The sequence below is a fragment of the Paralichthys olivaceus genome, chromosome 13 (genome assembly GCF_024713975.1).
Source record: "Paralichthys olivaceus isolate ysfri-2021 chromosome 13, ASM2471397v2, whole genome shotgun sequence".
NCBI classification, from domain to species: domain Eukaryota; kingdom Metazoa; phylum Chordata; class Actinopteri; order Pleuronectiformes; family Paralichthyidae; genus Paralichthys; species Paralichthys olivaceus.
The window spans coordinates 95,001-113,193 of NC_091105.1; the positions used below are offsets into that span (position 1 = coordinate 95,001).

The following is an 18,193-nucleotide window of genomic DNA, read 5'->3' on the forward strand; positions in this document are numbered from 1 at the left end:
CTGAGCCGTCTAGAGACAGAGTGAAAAACAGCCTCCACATCTCTTTTAATTTAACCACTGCTTTTTGCCGTAATATATTTGCAGAGGGTCACACAAAGATTGGGATTAACTGTGCAGCACAGTCACTAATCGTCTTTATCAATGGAAAGTAAAAACTGCACTTAAGGTTTCCAGCTGGTCGTACTCACTCGCTGACAGCCCGGTGATGTCCATCTTGGGGAGGTGCCGCGCCTTAAGGACGACGACGCTGAGACGATGAGACACAGGTTGGTAGGACAGAGACGCCAGCAGCTCGCCACGACTCTCACACTAAAACACAGGAAACAACACACACTGAGTCTCTGGTGGAGACCATCGAGACTTTGTCACTTAGGGTCACGTCACATGACACCAGGTCAGAAACTGTGCTGGATGCTCCCTCTGTTTTCTCGGTCTCTCTGCCGGATGTTGACATCTCATACTTCATTCTTTAGTGCAAGTAGATCGTAGAAAAGCCAACAATGCGCGACTGCTATCGGATATTTAGCTGGCAGCACATCGAACATGCCACAGCGTTATAATATCCTATTGTACTTCTGTCCGTCCTGGGAGAGGGCTCCTCACATGAGTTTCTACCTTCTTTCCCCCTAATAGGGTTTTTTTTAGATAAAGTTTTTCCTACCCTCTTGTTGAGGGTTATAGAGGTATATAGCCCCAGGACATTGCAGCGTGCTGCTCATGCAGGCCGTGTGGCCAAGGCAGCATCAGGCAAGACAAAACAAGAGCCTCACTGCAAAATTAAACGTGGGATAAAAATTTGTTTTATGTCGAATACTTGCGTAATCGTTGGAAGCCATAATCCTAATTGAAATTCAATTAATCACCAAGCCTTAATTATAATATATCTAAATATATTACAAGCACCAGGTTTAAGACTTTGACATGTTTCTTGAAACTAAAGTTAATCTGCTAACTTGCTAATTCAGCTTCTTTTGTCAACATTGTTGTGATTTTTCTTTATGTTTCTAACCCTTCAGAGTGAGACCTCCGCAGGACAACAGAACGTCTCTGTCACTAACATCTTGACATGAATCCAAAAATCCAACGTTAACTCAATAAAGAAGAAACAACAGAGAGTTCTGAGGTCGTCAGCCTGTTGCCATGGTGACTGCAACATCAGCAGCAGGAGGACACAGCCGTAGAGTGACTGTGATTAGTTACAGACACTAAACAATCAGCTGATCTTGTTCGATAATAATTAAGATGATAAATAATATATAATAATGTTTGTAGCCTGATAAACACAGAGATCCTGTTCCTGTAAAGACCGAGGATTCTTTTCTTCATGATATATGAACTAATCATCTGAATCATTATTGTTTAATAACTTTGACTCTTATTCAGCAGCAGAAAAGAACAGTGCTAGAAAGTTATTTAACAATAAAACACAACTAAGTGACATCAGATATTAAATTTGAAGTCAGAATCTCTGAATCCATCGTCCCTCACCTGCATGTTCCTCTTGCTGATCTGCTGGCTCAGGTGGACTCGACCTGTGCTCGGGTCCACGCCCTTCAGCGGCACCACCGCTTCACCGATGACATCGTCTCGGGCAAACCGGTCGAAACTGAGGACCAGAAAGTGCAGGTTGAGCTCGGGCAGCGAGCTGTACGCCACGCCGTAGAAGGTGAAGGTCTCGTCGAACAGCGGGTCCAAAGTCTTCCTCAGCACGCGGGTCTTGACACGGTGCTTCTTCTCGGGCAGGATGGTCATCTTGACATATGGGTCCGAGCTGCCCGCTTGCTCGTCCATGGCGGGGAGGCCCCGGGCCCCAACGATGGTCACCACCAGGGCCTTCTTGGGGAAGTTGTAGTCGACGGTGAGGCTGATGGAGCCGAGGCTGGGCTCCGGCTCTGGCTCAGAGGAAGCGGGGGTGAAGGGGGACGCCGTCTTGCTGCTGGCTGAGCTGCTGGCTGAACTGCTGTCCAGGCAGCAGTAGTCAGCACGGACTGGCAGGGCCCGCTCCATCCGTCTGGCCGGGGGAACCAGGTGACTCATCTGGAGCTGCCCCGGCACATCCAGGACGTTGTTCTCAGCGTCCACCAGCACCATGCCCCGCCCTGCGGTGGATGCAGCAGCTGGGCCTCGCACTGCATCACGGTCTGAGCAGTCAACCTGGCGGACGCTGCGAACGATCCTCTTGCTGCTGCTGAGGGATTCTGGGTAAATGCTGATGCCCTTCAGCATGTGGATGAACTTGTAGGGTGGGTCCTCAGCATCGCAGTAACGGTCTCCACGCAGCTTGTAGCGCCCGGTGACACGCAGGTAACGACGCTGACAGAACGACCAGAGAAGAACCAGAACCACTACGACCACCACTAGAACACCAGCTCCCAGGAAGCCCGCCAGCACCGGAGACATGGCTGAGACAGAGAAGAGTTCCATGATCAAACTGACATGTAATCTGACACTGGAGACTACAGTTCCCACAATGCAACAATGGTGAATAGTCATCACTAACATAACGTTTAGACTGACGACATCAAGCTGAGTCACTGGCGACGTCATCATGCTACAACAAGGGATGACATCATGAGGGTTAGGGTAGTGATGACATCACACTGATCCCTGTCTACAACAAACACACATTCTTCTACACTTGTGAGGACCTTTGTTTTCTAACTTAACCCCACCCATCTCTCATTTGCATATTTAAACATTTCAGAATAATAAAATAAAAAGTTGTTTCATCATCAGCTGCTGAAGTTAATTTCAAAATAAAAGTCCTGCTTCAGGTTTTACACTCTCAGATGAGGTCATGTTTTGGAAACAGCTGAGAGCAGCTTAGCTCGCTACCTAGCAACACACACACCAACACACACACGCATCACATGTATTGATCACATGTATCAATCACATGTATTGATCACATGTATCGATCACATGTATTAATCACATGTATTGATCACATGTATTAATCACATGTATCGATCACATGTATTGATCACATGTATCGATCACATGTATTAATCACATGTATTGATCACATGTATTAATCACATGTATTAATCACATGTATTAATCACATGTATTGATCACATGTATTAATCACATGTATTGATCAAATGTATTAATCACATGTATTGATCACATGTATTAATCACATGTATTGATCACATGTATCGATCACATGTATTGATCACATGTATCAATCACATGTATTAATCACATGTATTGATCACATGTATCGATCACATGTATTGATCACATGTATTAATCACATGTATCGATCACATGTATCGATCACATGTATTAATCACATGTATTGATCACATGTATTAATCACATGTATCGATCACATGTATTAATCACATGTATCGATCATATGTATTAATCATATGTATTAATCACATGTATTAATCACATGTTTTAATCACATGTATTGATCACATGTATTGATCACATGTATTGATCACATGTATTAATCACATGTTTTAATCACATGTTTTAATCACATGTATTGATCACATGTATTGATCACATGTATTGATCAGCTGGACCTCAGTGATGCACAAGCGAAGGTTGTTTTCATGTTTTCTCTGAATCTTTGTGAGGTAGTGACGAGTTGTACTCAAGTAAAAGTAGATAAGTATGTGAGTAAAAATACTCTGTTACATTACCAGGACTCACTTTTCAAAATAAAATGAACCAAACTCCAAAATAAAAACTGACAAAATAATAAACTGTCAAATCTACAGACATGACGTCACCTGGTACCCACCCAGACGGGTATGCGCACGCACGTGAAGGCCCTCGATAGACAGAGGGTGCGAGCACGAGAACGCGCAGTTTACCACGTTCGGTTGTTTTCATCAGTTCGATTATTGACGAATAAACAATCATCGATTAGTTTCATCACAGAAGAGCGGAAGTGACGCAGATGCTCTGTCCGCAATTTTCCTCTGAATTTATAAAATCTCATATTTAATTTAATTTAATAAAATAATGTATTTAATCATTTTAAATAACTGATTAAACTGATTCCATTAATGGTGGAGACAGATCAATAACACCAATAGAAGCCGATCACTTATCAATAAAAATGCCAATAATTAAAACCACCACACTAAACTGCCCCGGGACATTTCAGTCTGATTCACCGGAATACACCGAGCTACAGCTGGAAGTTAACCCGGGATGTGTGTCCGCACAGCGGGCCTGCTTCTCACCGTAGGCGGGTCCCAGCTCCATCATGTCCGCCATTTTGAGGCTGAGTGCAGCGGGATGCGGGAGAAGGAGACGGAGGGACACCGACGGACAGCTGCTGTCTCCCCGCTCTGAGCTTCACATCCAGCGGGGAAATCACCGAGGACAGGCCGCTGCTGCCGGAGCTTCAGTCCGCATAGGTCCGCTCGAAGGTCCGCAGAGGAGCCGCAGAGGAGCAGCTCGGTGATGGTGAGGAGGATGATGAAGATGATGAAGATGATGATGAAGATGAAGAAGATGCAGGGAGTCTGCGCGGAGCAGCTCGCGATGAGACAGGACCAAGATCGTCTCCTGACACAGATGAGTCACTCCGACCTGAAACAGATTCATCAAAATATAATAAACTGATCATCATCAAATAAAATAAGATAAAATTGTATTTGTATCGCCCAAATTCACAATTTAGCCTCAGGTGGCTTTACAATCTGTACAGGGAGTAAAGCCTAGTTTATGCTTCTGCGTCGCGTCAACGCGGACCCCTACACCCTCTGTCCTTAGACCCTCGGTTCGAGTGAGGAAAAACTTGCCCACAAAAAAAAACCCTTTTAACAGGAAAAGAAGGTTGAAGAAACCTCAGGGAGACAGAGGAGGGATCCCTCTCCCAGGACGGACAGACGTGCAATGGATGTCACGTGTACAGAACAAAGCAACAGAAACATATTGTACAATTACAATGAAAAACAATGATTACAGTAGCAGTGGTGGTAATATGTAAACAATGCTACAATAATAAACAAGTTAATATTAATGTCATAGAATTATGAATAATAATAATAACAAGAGTGGATGTCAGGCAGGGCCATGGCAGTAGTGGCAACCACGATCCATGACCGGGAGCAGCCATGATCCATGAGAACCTGCTGGACAAGAGAGCACAGACACTCCAGGGGAGAAGTTTAGTTTGTAACATGCATTAACATCATTAATGAGACATTCAACGGCAGTCTAATCCTATAGCACCATAACTCTAATAACTCTCATAACTATACACTCAATATAAACACTGTACATACTGTATACACTATATACACACACTGTACACACTATACACTCAATATAAACACTGTACACGCACTGTATGCACTCTACACACACTGTACACACTTTATATACTGTATACACTAAATATAAACACTGTACACACTGTACACGCACTGTGTGCACTCTATATACACGCTTGACACACTGCACACACTGTACGCACAAACATACTGTACACACACTGCACCTTTATGAAGTATTCTGCCTCAGTAACATGCTGAAACATGAAAGTGTGCTCTATAGAAACTGAACCCTGTTCCTCTTCCTCCTTCAGGTGTGTTTGATGTGGTGATCATTGTTGGCGCTCTGTGTGCTGGTTTCGCTCCGGTCAGTGTTGTCAGGGAACTCTGCCATGCCGCCAAACCATGTGAGCAGCTAACAGCCGTCACTGTAACTATGCAGGATTCTTCAGCGAAAGGTAAAACTGGTGTCAGGTTAAGTTGATACAGTAAAACTCTGAATCAACCACATGTAGTTTCCACACAAAATGGGGCCTGAAACGTGCGTATGCCACTTCTCACACAAACGTTAGGGTTTATAAAAACAAACTTGACCGGAAAATTTGCGCATTTCCACACAAACTCTGAGCCATGCGTACGAACATTTTGGAGACAGGAAAGTGGCGATGAACACTTAGTGCACTTTGTCTTTTTGTGTCTTACTCTCTGTGAATGTTGAACGGCTGCTGTGACAAACTCTGTATTGGCGACATCACAGCTGTCTCTGAATTTAAGAATCCTGCAGTTTGGATGATTAAAATATGAACAGGTGACAAAACCGATGTTCAGTGTGGAGCGATTCTTGTTTTACCTTCACCTCTGAATTGGATCTTTTTTTAGTTTCTGTTCTCTCTGTCTGTCCTCCCTCTCACTCACTGTATGAACAGCAGCAGAGTATCAGTGTGTTTCCTGTATTAGTGACATCACTGCTGTCACAGTGAATCTCTCTTCAGCTCCTCTTCAGACACCTCGATGTCACCGTTTGATGTCGTGACTCTGTCATGACTCACCGTGGAGACCCATTGGTCAGCAGGAGAATTTCATAATCATGAGGTGCTTTGCATTGACCATTTATAGTTGAATGTGGGCGTGTAGAGGGCGGGGCATGAGGAAGCTCCAAGTGCAAACGTCTCCAGGTGGACTGTGATTTATAAAGTGAACATTGTGTTCAGGTGTCCCTGCACATGGTTTTATAAATCAGATTTTGCTTTTGCGTACGCCATAATCAGCTTTGTGGCACTTTTTTCACACTTTTAGTATGAATCCCACGCACTCATTTATAAGTGAGACCCCTGCTCTTTTTTAGTGCAACAAGTCAAAACTGCCTAACCAATAGAATATCAGATGTAGCAATGATAAATGAAAATATCTGTGCACTCCTTGGAGTTACCTTCGTTGTTGGTGCTGTTCCATTAAATACAGAGGAAACTAGAGAGTGTGTCGTCTATTTAGTTTTTAGAGTTGCACAACCAGAGGCTGTTTGAGTGTGAGTGACGGGATTAAGTAAAAGCATGAAAATAAACAGTCCAGCTTTAAAACTGAGTGTCCACGCTTTAGAAGAAAAAGTGATTAAAAAACACAGTCGTTGGGATGAAGTACAGCCGAGATGAAAACCTTCAGACTTCATAACTTGGGGCTGAGAAACCACAGGGTTTGTATTTAAAGTGAGAGTTGTCCTTTGTTTGCAGGAGGCCTGGTGTGTATCACAAGAGGACCGCAATCAAAGGAATACAAGAAGGATCTGGAGAGGGAGCTGCAGCTGATGGAGGCTGAGGGACTGTGGAGTATAGTTGGAGTCAAACAAATAGACAGATACATGCAACACTCAAATCTGAGCTCTGAGAGGGACGAGGACACCGTGCATGAGCAGCCGTACCTCAGCGGGATCAGTTATCTGTACAAGAAATCCAGCTGTGAAAATTCAGTGTGAATAAAATGCAAAATAAAAGTTGAGTTACAAAAAACATGGATCATTCATAATGAGATTTAACATATGAATATTACAGAATTGGTTTGTTTTAAATGTGATGAACCTGATTTATTATCAGCAGCTGATGCTAACATGTTAGAAAACTGATTCCTACTTCCACACCCAGCACACTGTGATGAGCCAAGCCTGTCCCTTTAAGAAGGTGGCCTTGTGGGTAGTTTTGTGTGTGACGTATATGGCGAAGTGGTGTGTTTGCTGCTGCTGACGCCGATGCTATTGTGGTTAGCTGCAGCCAGGGGCAGGCTACAAATATTGGGCCCTTTGAAACCTAAACCACCGAGCAGCCTAAAGCATAGTTTAATAATAGATCTAATGAAATTCAATCAATCAATCAATCAAATTTTATTTGTATAGGCTAACCCATATTCACAATTTGTCTCATAGGCTTTAACAAGCTGTGATCATCTGTTCTTAACCCTCAACAAGAGTCAGGAAAAACTTTATCTAAAAACCTCTAACAGGGACAAGAGCGTAGAAACCTCAGAGAGACACGTGAGGATCCGTCTCCCAGGACGGACACAAGTGCAGTAGACGCCACGTGTAACTGAGAACGTCAGAAAAAGCCTCTAGCTTCTGTGGCTAAAAGTAACGTCAGTATTATCATCCATTTTGTTGCTAAGCAACATCATTCTCATGTCTTAACCACTTAAACACTTGTGATGACATCACAAGTTCACAGGTTCCATCTGAAGCAGCGTGACAGCAGCAGTCACGTGTGTCAATAAGCACATGTAAGGAAGTGCTAACTGTTAGCTTTAGTGCTACACATGACTGTTAGCTTTAGTGCTACACATGACTGTTAGCTTTAGTGCTACACATGACTGTTAGCTTTAGTGCTACACATGATTGTTAGCTTTAGAGCCAGGACAACCACAGCACCATCTAGTGGCGGTTGTCGAAGATGCACTCAAGTTTTTTGTAATAATATATGAGCAATATTATTTTCCTTCTAGTTTGAGATGTTATAAGGTTTTGCGTTTTATTATGAGTTAGAATGAGAAGTTAATGTCTCAGCTCCTGAAAATATTAAAAACATGAGAAACCTCCTCTCACTCTTTTTATTGCAATCTATGATCTCATCACAACTCCCACAGAAAAAAGCATTTTATTTGGGAAATAACCGGAAATAAGCGGAGTTTGTCTTCCGGGTTAAGAGTCAGTGTCCGGGCTCAAGATGGCGGCGCCGAATGAGTTGTTTTGTTGGGAAGGAGACTGGGGTTTACCGTCCGTCAGCACCGACTGTCTGGTGGTTCTGGTAAGAACACACACACACACACACTGAAACAAGCTGACACACAGACACACACACACACACACACACACACTGAAACAAGCTGACACACAGACACTGACACACACACACACACACAAACAAGCTGACACACAGACACAGACACACACAGACACTGACACACACACACACACACAAACAAGCTGACACACAGACACACACACACACACACACACACACACACTGAAACAAGCTGACACACAGACACTGACACACACACACACACACAAACAAGCTGACACACAGACACAGACACACACACACACACTGAAACAAGCTGACACACAGACACTGACACACACACACACACACACACACTGAAACACAGACTAGGGGTGGGCATTCGATTAAATTTTCTTAATCGATCGTCGGGGGAATTAACGATCAATTTTCGATTAATCATTAAAAAAAATGTATCAATTAAAATACATTATTTAACCTTTTCTATATTAACAATGCAATGAAAATACAAAATACAGCGTGTTGTTCCTGGATGAGATCTTTATTACGAGAATGTCGTTCAATGGTTAGACTTGAAGATGTGCGCTCTAAAGCAGAGGAGCCTGCAGCTGCGAGCCGGTGCTCTTAAACACAATTGACCCTCGTTTGTTCCAAATAGAAAATCTAAATAATCTAAAAAAAAATCTTGTTAAACAATAACTTAACCAAAAACATAATAATACTTAGGTCTGACAGGTTTTGTCAAAATGTAACTCAAAAACGATCCAAAAGGCACCAAGTCTAAAAAGAGGGTGAGAGAGAGATAGCCTACCTAACAATTAATTAGGCTACTTAACAAAGCCTCATTAAAAATAACTAGTAGGCCTAACTCACATACAACTTCAGCAGTAGTCTACTCATTTCTGTTGATAAAGATAAACATGTTAACATGCTCTGGGGTCAGACGTGACCACAGTCTGGTGTTGTGTCTATTACATGTTTGTGATGTTTTGTCTCCGCAGGCCTATGCTCAGTTTGCAGGAGCTCCCCTCAAACTTAGGAAGATGTCCAACCCCTGGCGGAGTCCCGGCGGTTAGTCTGATCTCCTCTCACACGTTCAGCATCAATTTCCTGTGATTCTCTGTCACATGTCGACTCTGCTCCTTCAGGTTCACTTCCTGCTCTGAGGACCAATCAAAAAGAAAGTCTGTCCAGACCCTCTGACATCATCATTCACCTGAGGAAACAGGTAAACACCTGCACATCTGTCAGGGCTCGTTTCCACTGTGATGACGACGTTAATAAAATTAATTTAAGGAGCTTGGAGCTACAGATAGACACTCCTGCTTATTATGGTTGGTTCCTCAGAGGAACAGAGTGGTGGAGAAAGAGTGTTATCTAAAAGTCATTGTAAGTTTAATTCTGGAGGTCAGAGGTCGTCAGTGGAGGTCATGTGACCTTTCGGGCTAATCAAAGAGCAGACACCGAAGGATGGAGCCTGTAGAGCAGCAGGAGGCGGGACATGACGTCTAAACTCTGCTGTGTAAAGATCAGTGTTGTTTATCAGCTCGTCCACACGGCGTCGGCCCTCATCACCAAAACATCTGGAATCTCCTCGTCTTTCCAAATGGACGTCTTTGTCTTCTACGTGTACGGCTCCTCTTCTTCATCCTGACACATTTGTGTTTAGGTTATGTTAGGGTTAGGTTAGGTTTAGGTTATGTTAGGGGTAGATTTAGGTAATGTCAGGTTAGGTTAGGTTAGGTTAGGTTAGGGTTAGGTTATGTTAGGTAATGTCAGGTTAGGTTTAGGTTATGTTAGGTTAGATTTAGGTTAGGGTCAGGTTATGTTAGGTAATGTCAGGTTAGGTTATGTTAGGTTTAGGTTATGTTAGGTTAGGTTTAGGTTATGTTAGGTAATGTCAGGTTAGGTTATGTTAGGTTAGGTTTAGGTTATGTTAGGGTTAGGTTAGGGTTATGTTAGGTTAGGGTTAGGTTATGTTGGTTTAGGTTATGTTAAGTAAGGTTCGGTTTAGGTTATGTTAGGGTTAGGTTAAGTTTAGGTTATGTTAGGTTTAGGTTAGGTTAGGTTTAGCTTATGTTACGGTTAGGTTTAGGTTATGTTAGGTTTAGGTTATGTTAGGTTTAGTTTATGTTAGGTTTAGGTTATGTTAGGTTTAGTTTATGTTAGGTTTAGGTTATGTTAGGTTTAGTCTATGTTAGGTTTAGGTTATGTTAGGTTAGGTTCAGGTTATGTTAGGGTTAGGTTAGATTCAAGATTCAAGAGATTTATTTGTCATATACACAATAGGTTAGGTTATGTTAGGTTTAGGTTAGGTTTAGGTTATGTTAGAGTTGGGTTAGGTTAGGTTTAGGTTATGTTAGAGTTGGGTTAGGTTAGGTTTAGGTTATGTTAGGGTTAGGTTATGTTGGTTTAGGTTATGTTAAGTTAGGTTCGGTTAGGTTAGGTTTAGGTTATGTTAGGTTAGGTTATGTTAGGGTAAGTTTGGTTATGTTGGTTTAGGTTATGTTAAGTTAGGTGCGGTTAGGTTCAGGTTAGGTTAGGTTTAGGTTATGTTAGGGTTAGGTTATGTTGGTTTAGGTTATGTTAGGTTAGGTTTAGGTTATGTTAGGTTAGGTTTAGGTTATGTTAGGGTTAGGTTATGTTGCTTTAGGTTAGGTTCGGTTAGGTTTAGGTTTAGGTTATGTTAGGTTTAGGTTATGTTAGGGTTAGGTTAGGTTATGTTAGGTTTTGGTTATGTTAGGTTTAGGTTATGTTAGGGTTAGGTTTAGGTTATGTTAGGTTTAGGTTATGTTAGGGTTATGTTATGTTAGGGTTAGGTTAGGTTAAGTTTAGGTTATGTTAGGTTTTGGTTAGGTTAGGTTATGTTAGGTTTAGGTTATGTTATGTTGGGTTAGGTTTAGGTTATGTTATGTTAGGGTTAGGTTTAGGTTATGTTAGGGTTAGGGTTAGGTTTAGGTTATGTTAGGGTTAGGTTATGTTAGCGTTAGGTTTAGGTTATGTTAGGGTTAGGTTATGTTAGGTTAAGTTTAGGTTATGTTAGGTTTTGGTTAGGTTTAGGTTATGTTAGGTTTAGGTTAAGTTAGGTTTAGGTTATGTTAGGTTTAGGTTTTGGTTATGTTAGGGTTAGGGTTAGGTTTTGGTTATGTTAGGTTAGGTTTAGGTTATGTTAGGGTTAGGTTTATGTTAGGTTAGGTTTAGGTTATGTTAGGTTTAGGTTATGTTAGGTTTAGGTTATGTTAGGGTTAGGTTTAGGTTATGTTAGGTTAAGTTTAGGTTATGTTAGGGTTAGGTTTTGGTTATGTTATGTTAGGTTAGGTTATGGTAGGTTTAGGTTATGTTAGGTTATGTTAGGTTATGTTAGGTTAGGTTTAGGTTATGTTATGTTATGTTATGTTAGGGTTATGTTAGGTTATGTTAGGTTAGGTTAGGGTTAGGTTTAGGTTATGTTATGTTAGGTTAAGTTTAGGTTATGTTAGGTTTAGGTTATGTTAGGTTTAGGATATGTTAGGTTATGTTAGGTTAAGTTTAGGTTATGTTAGGGTTAGGTTATGTTAGGTTTAGGTTATGTTAGGGTTAGGTTATGTTAGGTTAGGTTAAGTTTAGGTTATGTTAGGGTTAGGTTTAGGTTATGTTAGGTTTAGGTTATGTTATGTTAGGGTTAGGTTATGTTAGGTTTAGGTTATGTTAGGGTTAGGTTATGTTAGGTTAGGTTAAGTTTAGGTTATGTTAGGGTTAGGTTTAGGTTATGTTAGGTTAGGTTTAGGTTATGTTAGGTTTAGGTTATTTTAGGTTAGGGTTAGGTTATGTTAGGTTAGGTTTAGGTTATGTTATGTTAGGGTTAGGTTATGTTAGGTTAAATTTAGGTTTAGGTTTAGGTTATGTTAGGGTTAGGGTGTTATAGTTAGGGTTAGGGTTGAACTGGGTTCACTCATGGGAGGAGGCAAATATGAAAAGACTGATTCCTCCTTTTAATGAATTGATATCTGATCTTTTTTTTTATCCCAGCCCTATTGAACAAGTTTCCATGACATTTTACAGAGAAACAGGAAGTTGTTTTATTGGGTTAGGGTTAGGGTGAGTAAACACGGAAACATTTGTCAACTGTCACTGTGACGTGGATTGGTAAGCCTTATTTTTAAAGCCTCTGTTTTTTGAAACCAGAAGTGACCATATTTGGAGGAGTAGGGGGCGGAGCCTTACTGATGTGTGTGTGTGAAGCTGTGGCAGCTTTAACGATTCAGTGTGTATAATGTAGTAACATCTAGTGGTGAAGTCGTGTTGCAGCTGAATACACCCCCCCTTCAGTTGTCATAGAAACTCAAAAGTTTTAGTTTGTCCAATTTGGGATGTAAATATAAAGTGTGTAAATATAAAGTATTTATATACAAAGGGCCCATTCTAGTAAAGAAAACTATTTGTCCAATTTAGATGAAACACATATTTTACATATTTTAATTTCTAACTGAAGATATTTTTACCTAAATCTTACGCACTGAACCTTTAATTGAACACATTTGTTTTATGTGTTTGATTTTTATTTTTGTTTGAAAGAATAATTCAATGATTGATAAAATAATAATTTTTCTAATTGATGAATCATTTTCATAAAACAATTGTCAGTTCGTTTTTCCAGCTCACGTGTAGATGATGAATTTATTCGTGGTCCCATGAGGATCCACCTTTAACCGACCTGGTAAATAACCTGAAGGACTGAATGTGTGTGTTCATGTGTGTACTGCTGAGAGTCGACGTCCTGAGGACAAACTTTCCAAATCAGTCGTGTGGACGTAAGCAGGTTGACTCTGTGCTGCTCTTTGTTCCAATGATCTGAGCCAACTGCTGGAGCTGCAGCTGGAACACATTACCCAGTATGCTCGCTGCCTCCTGGCTGCGGTAGGTTGGTGAGAAACCGCAGCGAGAGAAGAGCTGCTGAAGAAGCTGAGAGCAGAAAACCTGCTGCTTCACGATCGGCTGCAGATTAAACTTTATTCACTTTAGACACACGTCGTTTTTTCTCTTCATGTTTCCTTTTCACACGTCACATGTTCATCCTCTGTTTTTTCATCTTCACTTTTATTCTAGAAATAAAGATGAACCGTATATAAAGACGATGCTTCTTCTCTTCCTCACACTATCCGTGATAAGAAAACATCTCTGACAAACATTTATTTAACGTGATTTGTGTTTTTCAGAAATTTAACGCAGACTTTGATCTGTCGGCGAAGGAAGGTGCTGACAGTCTGGCGTTCATCTCTCTGATGGAGGAGAAGCTGATGCCTGCTCTGGTGAGATGCTCGTCTGGTGTTCGGATCCAAAACAGTCGTTCTGTCATTAATACAAATTGTTCTTTTCTGTAGATCTACACGTTCTGGGTCGAACCAAAGAACTACGTGGATGTGACTCGCCGCTGGTACGCAGAGCACATGCCTTTCCCTCTGAACTTTTTCCTGCCCGGACGGATGCAGCGGCAGCAGTTGGAGAAACTGCGACTGCTGCGAGGAGACGAGATCCTGGAGGCCGGAGAGGAGCTGGAGAAGGAGGTGAGGACGATTCTCACCTGGAACTAAACTCTACTGCCATGAGACACAAGCTGCAGTGAATCGCACACTGAATCACTGTGAGCCAGCGTTTGGCCGCAGTGACATCACAACACAACCTGATGGTTTCCATGTGTTCAGGCTGATCCTTCAAGTGGTCGGAACGTTTACAGGCAAAGGAAAAAACTCGTCAGTGGTTCTCTCTGTTCGAAAACTGCTCGTATGGAACAAAGCTTCCACTTTGGAAAAAGGTCAAAGGTCAGGGGGCGTTAAAGGGAAGGTCATTAAAGTCGATAGTTAGTAAAGGATTTAAACATCTTGACGTGATTCTGTTCAGGAAACTAAAGCAGCTTCTTAACAGCTATAAACGTGAAGAAAATACGATTTAAGTGTGACGAACGTTCGACTCCAAGAATCAGTAAAACATCATTTTTAATCGTCGTTGTTAAAACTCTAAAAGTGAGAAGAACTAGAAGAACGGCCTGATTACACAGCATTTATGTAGAAGCTATTGCATTAGTTTGATATATTATGATTATTATTATTTGTTATTTTAGCAAATTTTTAGACACTAGGGGGCACTAAGCACCAGACCAGCTAGGATTCACAATGATAAAGGTAGCAGGTGTGTTGCTGAGGAGAGGCACATGTTTATATTTGCTATAACAATACACAATAATAAGATATCGAAAAATAACAACATTGAATACAAGCAAAATAATCAATATCAATTTAAAATCAAACATTCATATAAATTAAAGGAACAACACAAAATGAAAGCACCATGTAGTTTTCACTGTGTAACTTTAAAGAGAAACATGGAGTCAGGTCATGTGATCAACCTGCTTCTGTCGTGAACAAGCAGTTAAACTGAGTCTCTGGTTCCCGCAGATAAATAGCACAAATCAAAATGGCCACCCTGCAGTTGTTCTCGATGGCTGATTCTGTTACTTTCTTCTCGTCGGTTGTTTTTCAGTTGTACCGTGACGCTGCAGAATGTATGAACCTGCTGTCCCAACGACTCGGCTCACACAAGTTCTTCTTCGGAGACTCGTAAGTTTGTCTGGTGACGTACTGTTCGTAGCTGCTAACTGGGATGTTTTTCAGTGTTAAACAGATTTAACTGTAGTTGTTATTCAGCTCTTAGTTTATAGTCAGACGACAGTTTCAAGTTTTTCTCAGTGTTGACACGTTGAACCTGCTGCGTGTCGTCTGCAGGCCGTCGTCTCTGGACGCCTACGTGTTCGGTCACTTGGCGCCCGTCCTGAAGTCCAAACTGCCCAATGGGAAACTGCAGCAGCATCTGAAGTCCCTGGACAACCTGAGCAGCTTCTGCACCAACATCCTGCTGCTCTACTTCCCCCGAGACGACCGAGGTGAGTGTGACCAGTCCCTTTCACAATAAAATGCTGCTTTTATCAACCGAAGACGCGTTGACAGATATAACAGCTGTGTGACATCACTGATGACATCATGTAAAGAGATTGTCTCAGGACAGATGTTTGTTTGCTCCCAGATGTTTCACACAGCTGATGTCCTCAATCTTGTTTTTTAGAGAGCTCCAATCAGAAGATGGCGTCTCAACCCGAAGGTGGAGACTTCGACCACGTCCCCAACAAGCGGAGGAAGCAGTTCCTGTCGGCTCTGGTGGCTCTGGGCGCCATGCTGAGCTACGCCCTCCTGACCGGCATTGTGTCCATCCAACATGTCCAGCAGGAGGCGCTGGAGGAGCCGCTGGACCTGCAGACCATCGTGTCCCAAGACCACGAGGAGGAAGGAGACGGGCGATGAGGGACTGATAGATCCAGATGTTTGACAGGAGACAGATCGTCGCCCTGGACGAATGTCAATTTGGTCATTTTCTCTTTAATATTGTTAGATTTTTTAATTTGATCCAAAACATGAACTTTCTTCAAATACAATTTTTTTTGTTACTGTCAACAATGAAACTCACTGATTTATTTTCAGATTCTTAAAATATGAAACAATAAATTAGTTCATGAAATAAAATTATAAAAAAATAATAAGCTGAATCGTTTTCATCACGTCACATAACGATGGAAGAATCAGGACGACGATGAGGAGGAGATGAAGAAGAATGTAGCTCGACAATGTGTTAGAGAAGAAGTTAAAACATTTACGATCTTTTTGAAGATGGTCCCCATGACAATGAAGCTCCTGCTGCTTTACCTCATGTGATGATCCTGACTCCATGTCGGAACATTCAACAGGTTCTTGAGGTTCTGAGTGACGTGTTCTGCCCCTGCATCAACACTGATGGAACATGGTTCTGTTTTATTTGTATAGCATCAAATCATAAGACACTTACAGATACACACTGTCACTGACACAGACACACACAGATACACACTGTCACACAGACACACACTGTCACACACTGTTACACACTGTCACACACACTGACACAGACACACACAGATACACTGACACACATAGATACACACTGTCACACAGACACACACTGTCACACACAGACACAGATACACACAGACACTGACACACAGATACACACAGACACACACAGATACACACTGTCACACAGACACACATTGTCACACACACACTGACACAGACACACACAGATACACTGACACACATAGATACACACTGTCACACACACTGACACACACAGATACACACAGACACTGACACACACAGATACACACTGTCACACAGACACACACTGTCACACACAGACACAGATACACACACACACAGACACACACAGATACACACACACACAGACACTGATACACACAGATACACACTGTCACACAGACACACACTGTCACACACACTGACACACACAGACACTGACACACACAGATACACACTGTCACACAGACACACACTGTCACACACACTGACACACACACAGACACACACTGACACACACACAGATACACACTGTCACACAGACACACACAGACACTGACACACACACAGATAAACACAGACACCTTGTCAGACACACTGTCCCTCACACATACACACACACACACAAATACACACTGTCACACACATTGACACAGTCGGTCACAAAGACACACACAGACACAGACACACACACACACACCTCCCTGACTGGGTCTGGGCCCTGGAGAGGTTCAGCTGCACATGACGCCATCACTCTGGAATCCTGGCTCCTGTTCACCCTGCTACGTGTGTGTGTGTGTGTGTGTGTGTGTGTGTGTGTGTGTGTCTGTGTGTGTCTGTGTGTGTGTGTGTGTGTGTGTGTGTGTCTGTGTGTGTCTGTGTGTGTGTGTGTGTGTGTCTGTGCGTGTGTGTGTGTGTCTGTGTCTGTAGGTCTGTGTGTTCACTGCGTCACTACCCCCCCCACCCCCACCCCCAGCCCCCACTCAGGGTTTAATGAAATAACTGATCTGGGAACTGCTGAGATCTCTGAGCCCCTCACCCCCGACCTGCTGTTAAAAAGAGGTTTCCACGGCAACGCCCCAGAATGAGAAACAAACAGTGAAGTGTGAGACGACAGGAAACTGAGTTTAAACACACACACATTCATTGTTTATTTCAGTCCACATACAACAATAAAACGTGTTGTACACTCAGAGACTGAACTAAACAGACATTAAGTCTCTTAACACAATTCTTTGATGTGATTTCACTCTAAAACTTCTGAAGTTGACAAAAACATTTTTTCAAACATAATAAAAAATAATCTTTAGTTTAGAGTTTTTTATTGTTTGTATTTCCACGTTTTGTTTAAGACACATTCATTGGATCTTTGTTTGTTTTTCACTTGAGTTCAGCTCAATTAGAAAATGAGATGCGTGTTTCATACATGTGTTTTAATCATGTGTGTTTCATACATGTGTGTCATACATGTGTTTTAATCATGTGTGTTTCATACATGTGTGTCATACATGTGTTTTAATCATGTGTGTGTCATACATGTGTTTTAATCATGTGTGTTTCATAAATGTGTTTTAATCATGTGTGTTTCATACATGTGTTTTTTTACCATGTGTGTCATACATGTTTTAATCATGTGTGTTTCATACATGTGTTTGCAGTGTGGTTGGGGGCCCTCGGGTGAGTCGCAGCAGGACTGAATGGAGGTCAGAGACTCTGACCTGTGACCTTT

General features: G+C 42.0%; 3 protein-coding genes and 2 long non-coding RNA genes across 5 annotated transcripts in view; 3 read left to right on the plus strand and 2 right to left on the minus strand.

The window, feature by feature from the left end:
• The window catches only part of syt11b (synaptotagmin XIb), an 8,320-nt gene extending 3,597 nt beyond the window's left edge, over window positions 1-4,723 (minus strand). The window contains exons 1-3 of the mRNA XM_020109858.2: window positions 4,209-4,723; window positions 1,489-2,402; window positions 189-309 (exon numbers count right to left, since the gene is read on the minus strand). Of these exons, the coding sequence (XP_019965417.1) occupies window positions 189-309; window positions 1,489-2,402; window positions 4,209-4,242 (1,069 nt within the window). The 5' untranslated portion in view covers window positions 4,243-4,723. The remainder of the gene's footprint in view (window positions 1-188; window positions 310-1,488; window positions 2,403-4,208) is intronic.
• Window positions 4,432-7,249, plus strand: LOC109644464 (methyltransferase-like protein 27). Its single transcript, XM_069537619.1, has 3 exons — window positions 4,432-4,491; window positions 5,530-5,704; window positions 6,974-7,249. The coding sequence occupies exons 1-3, from the start codon at window positions 4,432-4,434 to the stop codon at window positions 7,213-7,215; spliced, it is 477 nt and encodes a 158-aa protein (XP_069393720.1). The 3' UTR covers window positions 7,216-7,249.
• Window positions 7,250-8,390: 1,141 nt separating this feature from the next.
• On the plus strand, window positions 8,391-16,091 carry mtx1a (metaxin 1a). Its single transcript, XM_069536747.1, has 8 exons — window positions 8,391-8,530; window positions 9,529-9,598; window positions 9,676-9,755; window positions 13,723-13,815; window positions 13,888-14,070; window positions 15,044-15,120; window positions 15,286-15,443; window positions 15,623-16,091. Exons 1-8 carry the CDS (start codon window positions 8,450-8,452, stop codon window positions 15,856-15,858), a joined length of 978 nt encoding a protein of 325 aa, XP_069392848.1. The 5' UTR covers window positions 8,391-8,449; the 3' UTR covers window positions 15,859-16,091.
• LOC138413465 (uncharacterized) lies at window positions 9,762-11,062 on the plus strand. Its single transcript, XR_011245821.1, has 3 exons — window positions 9,762-10,379; window positions 10,432-10,821; window positions 10,913-11,062. It is a non-coding gene; the product is annotated as an uncharacterized lncRNA (long non-coding RNA).
• LOC138413466 (uncharacterized) lies at window positions 15,638-18,156 on the minus strand. The gene is made up of 2 exons (XR_011245822.1): window positions 17,165-18,156; window positions 15,638-16,341 (listed from the first exon to the last, which is right to left on the minus strand). It is a non-coding gene; the product is annotated as an uncharacterized lncRNA (long non-coding RNA).
• Window positions 18,157-18,193: the final 37 nt, after the last annotated feature.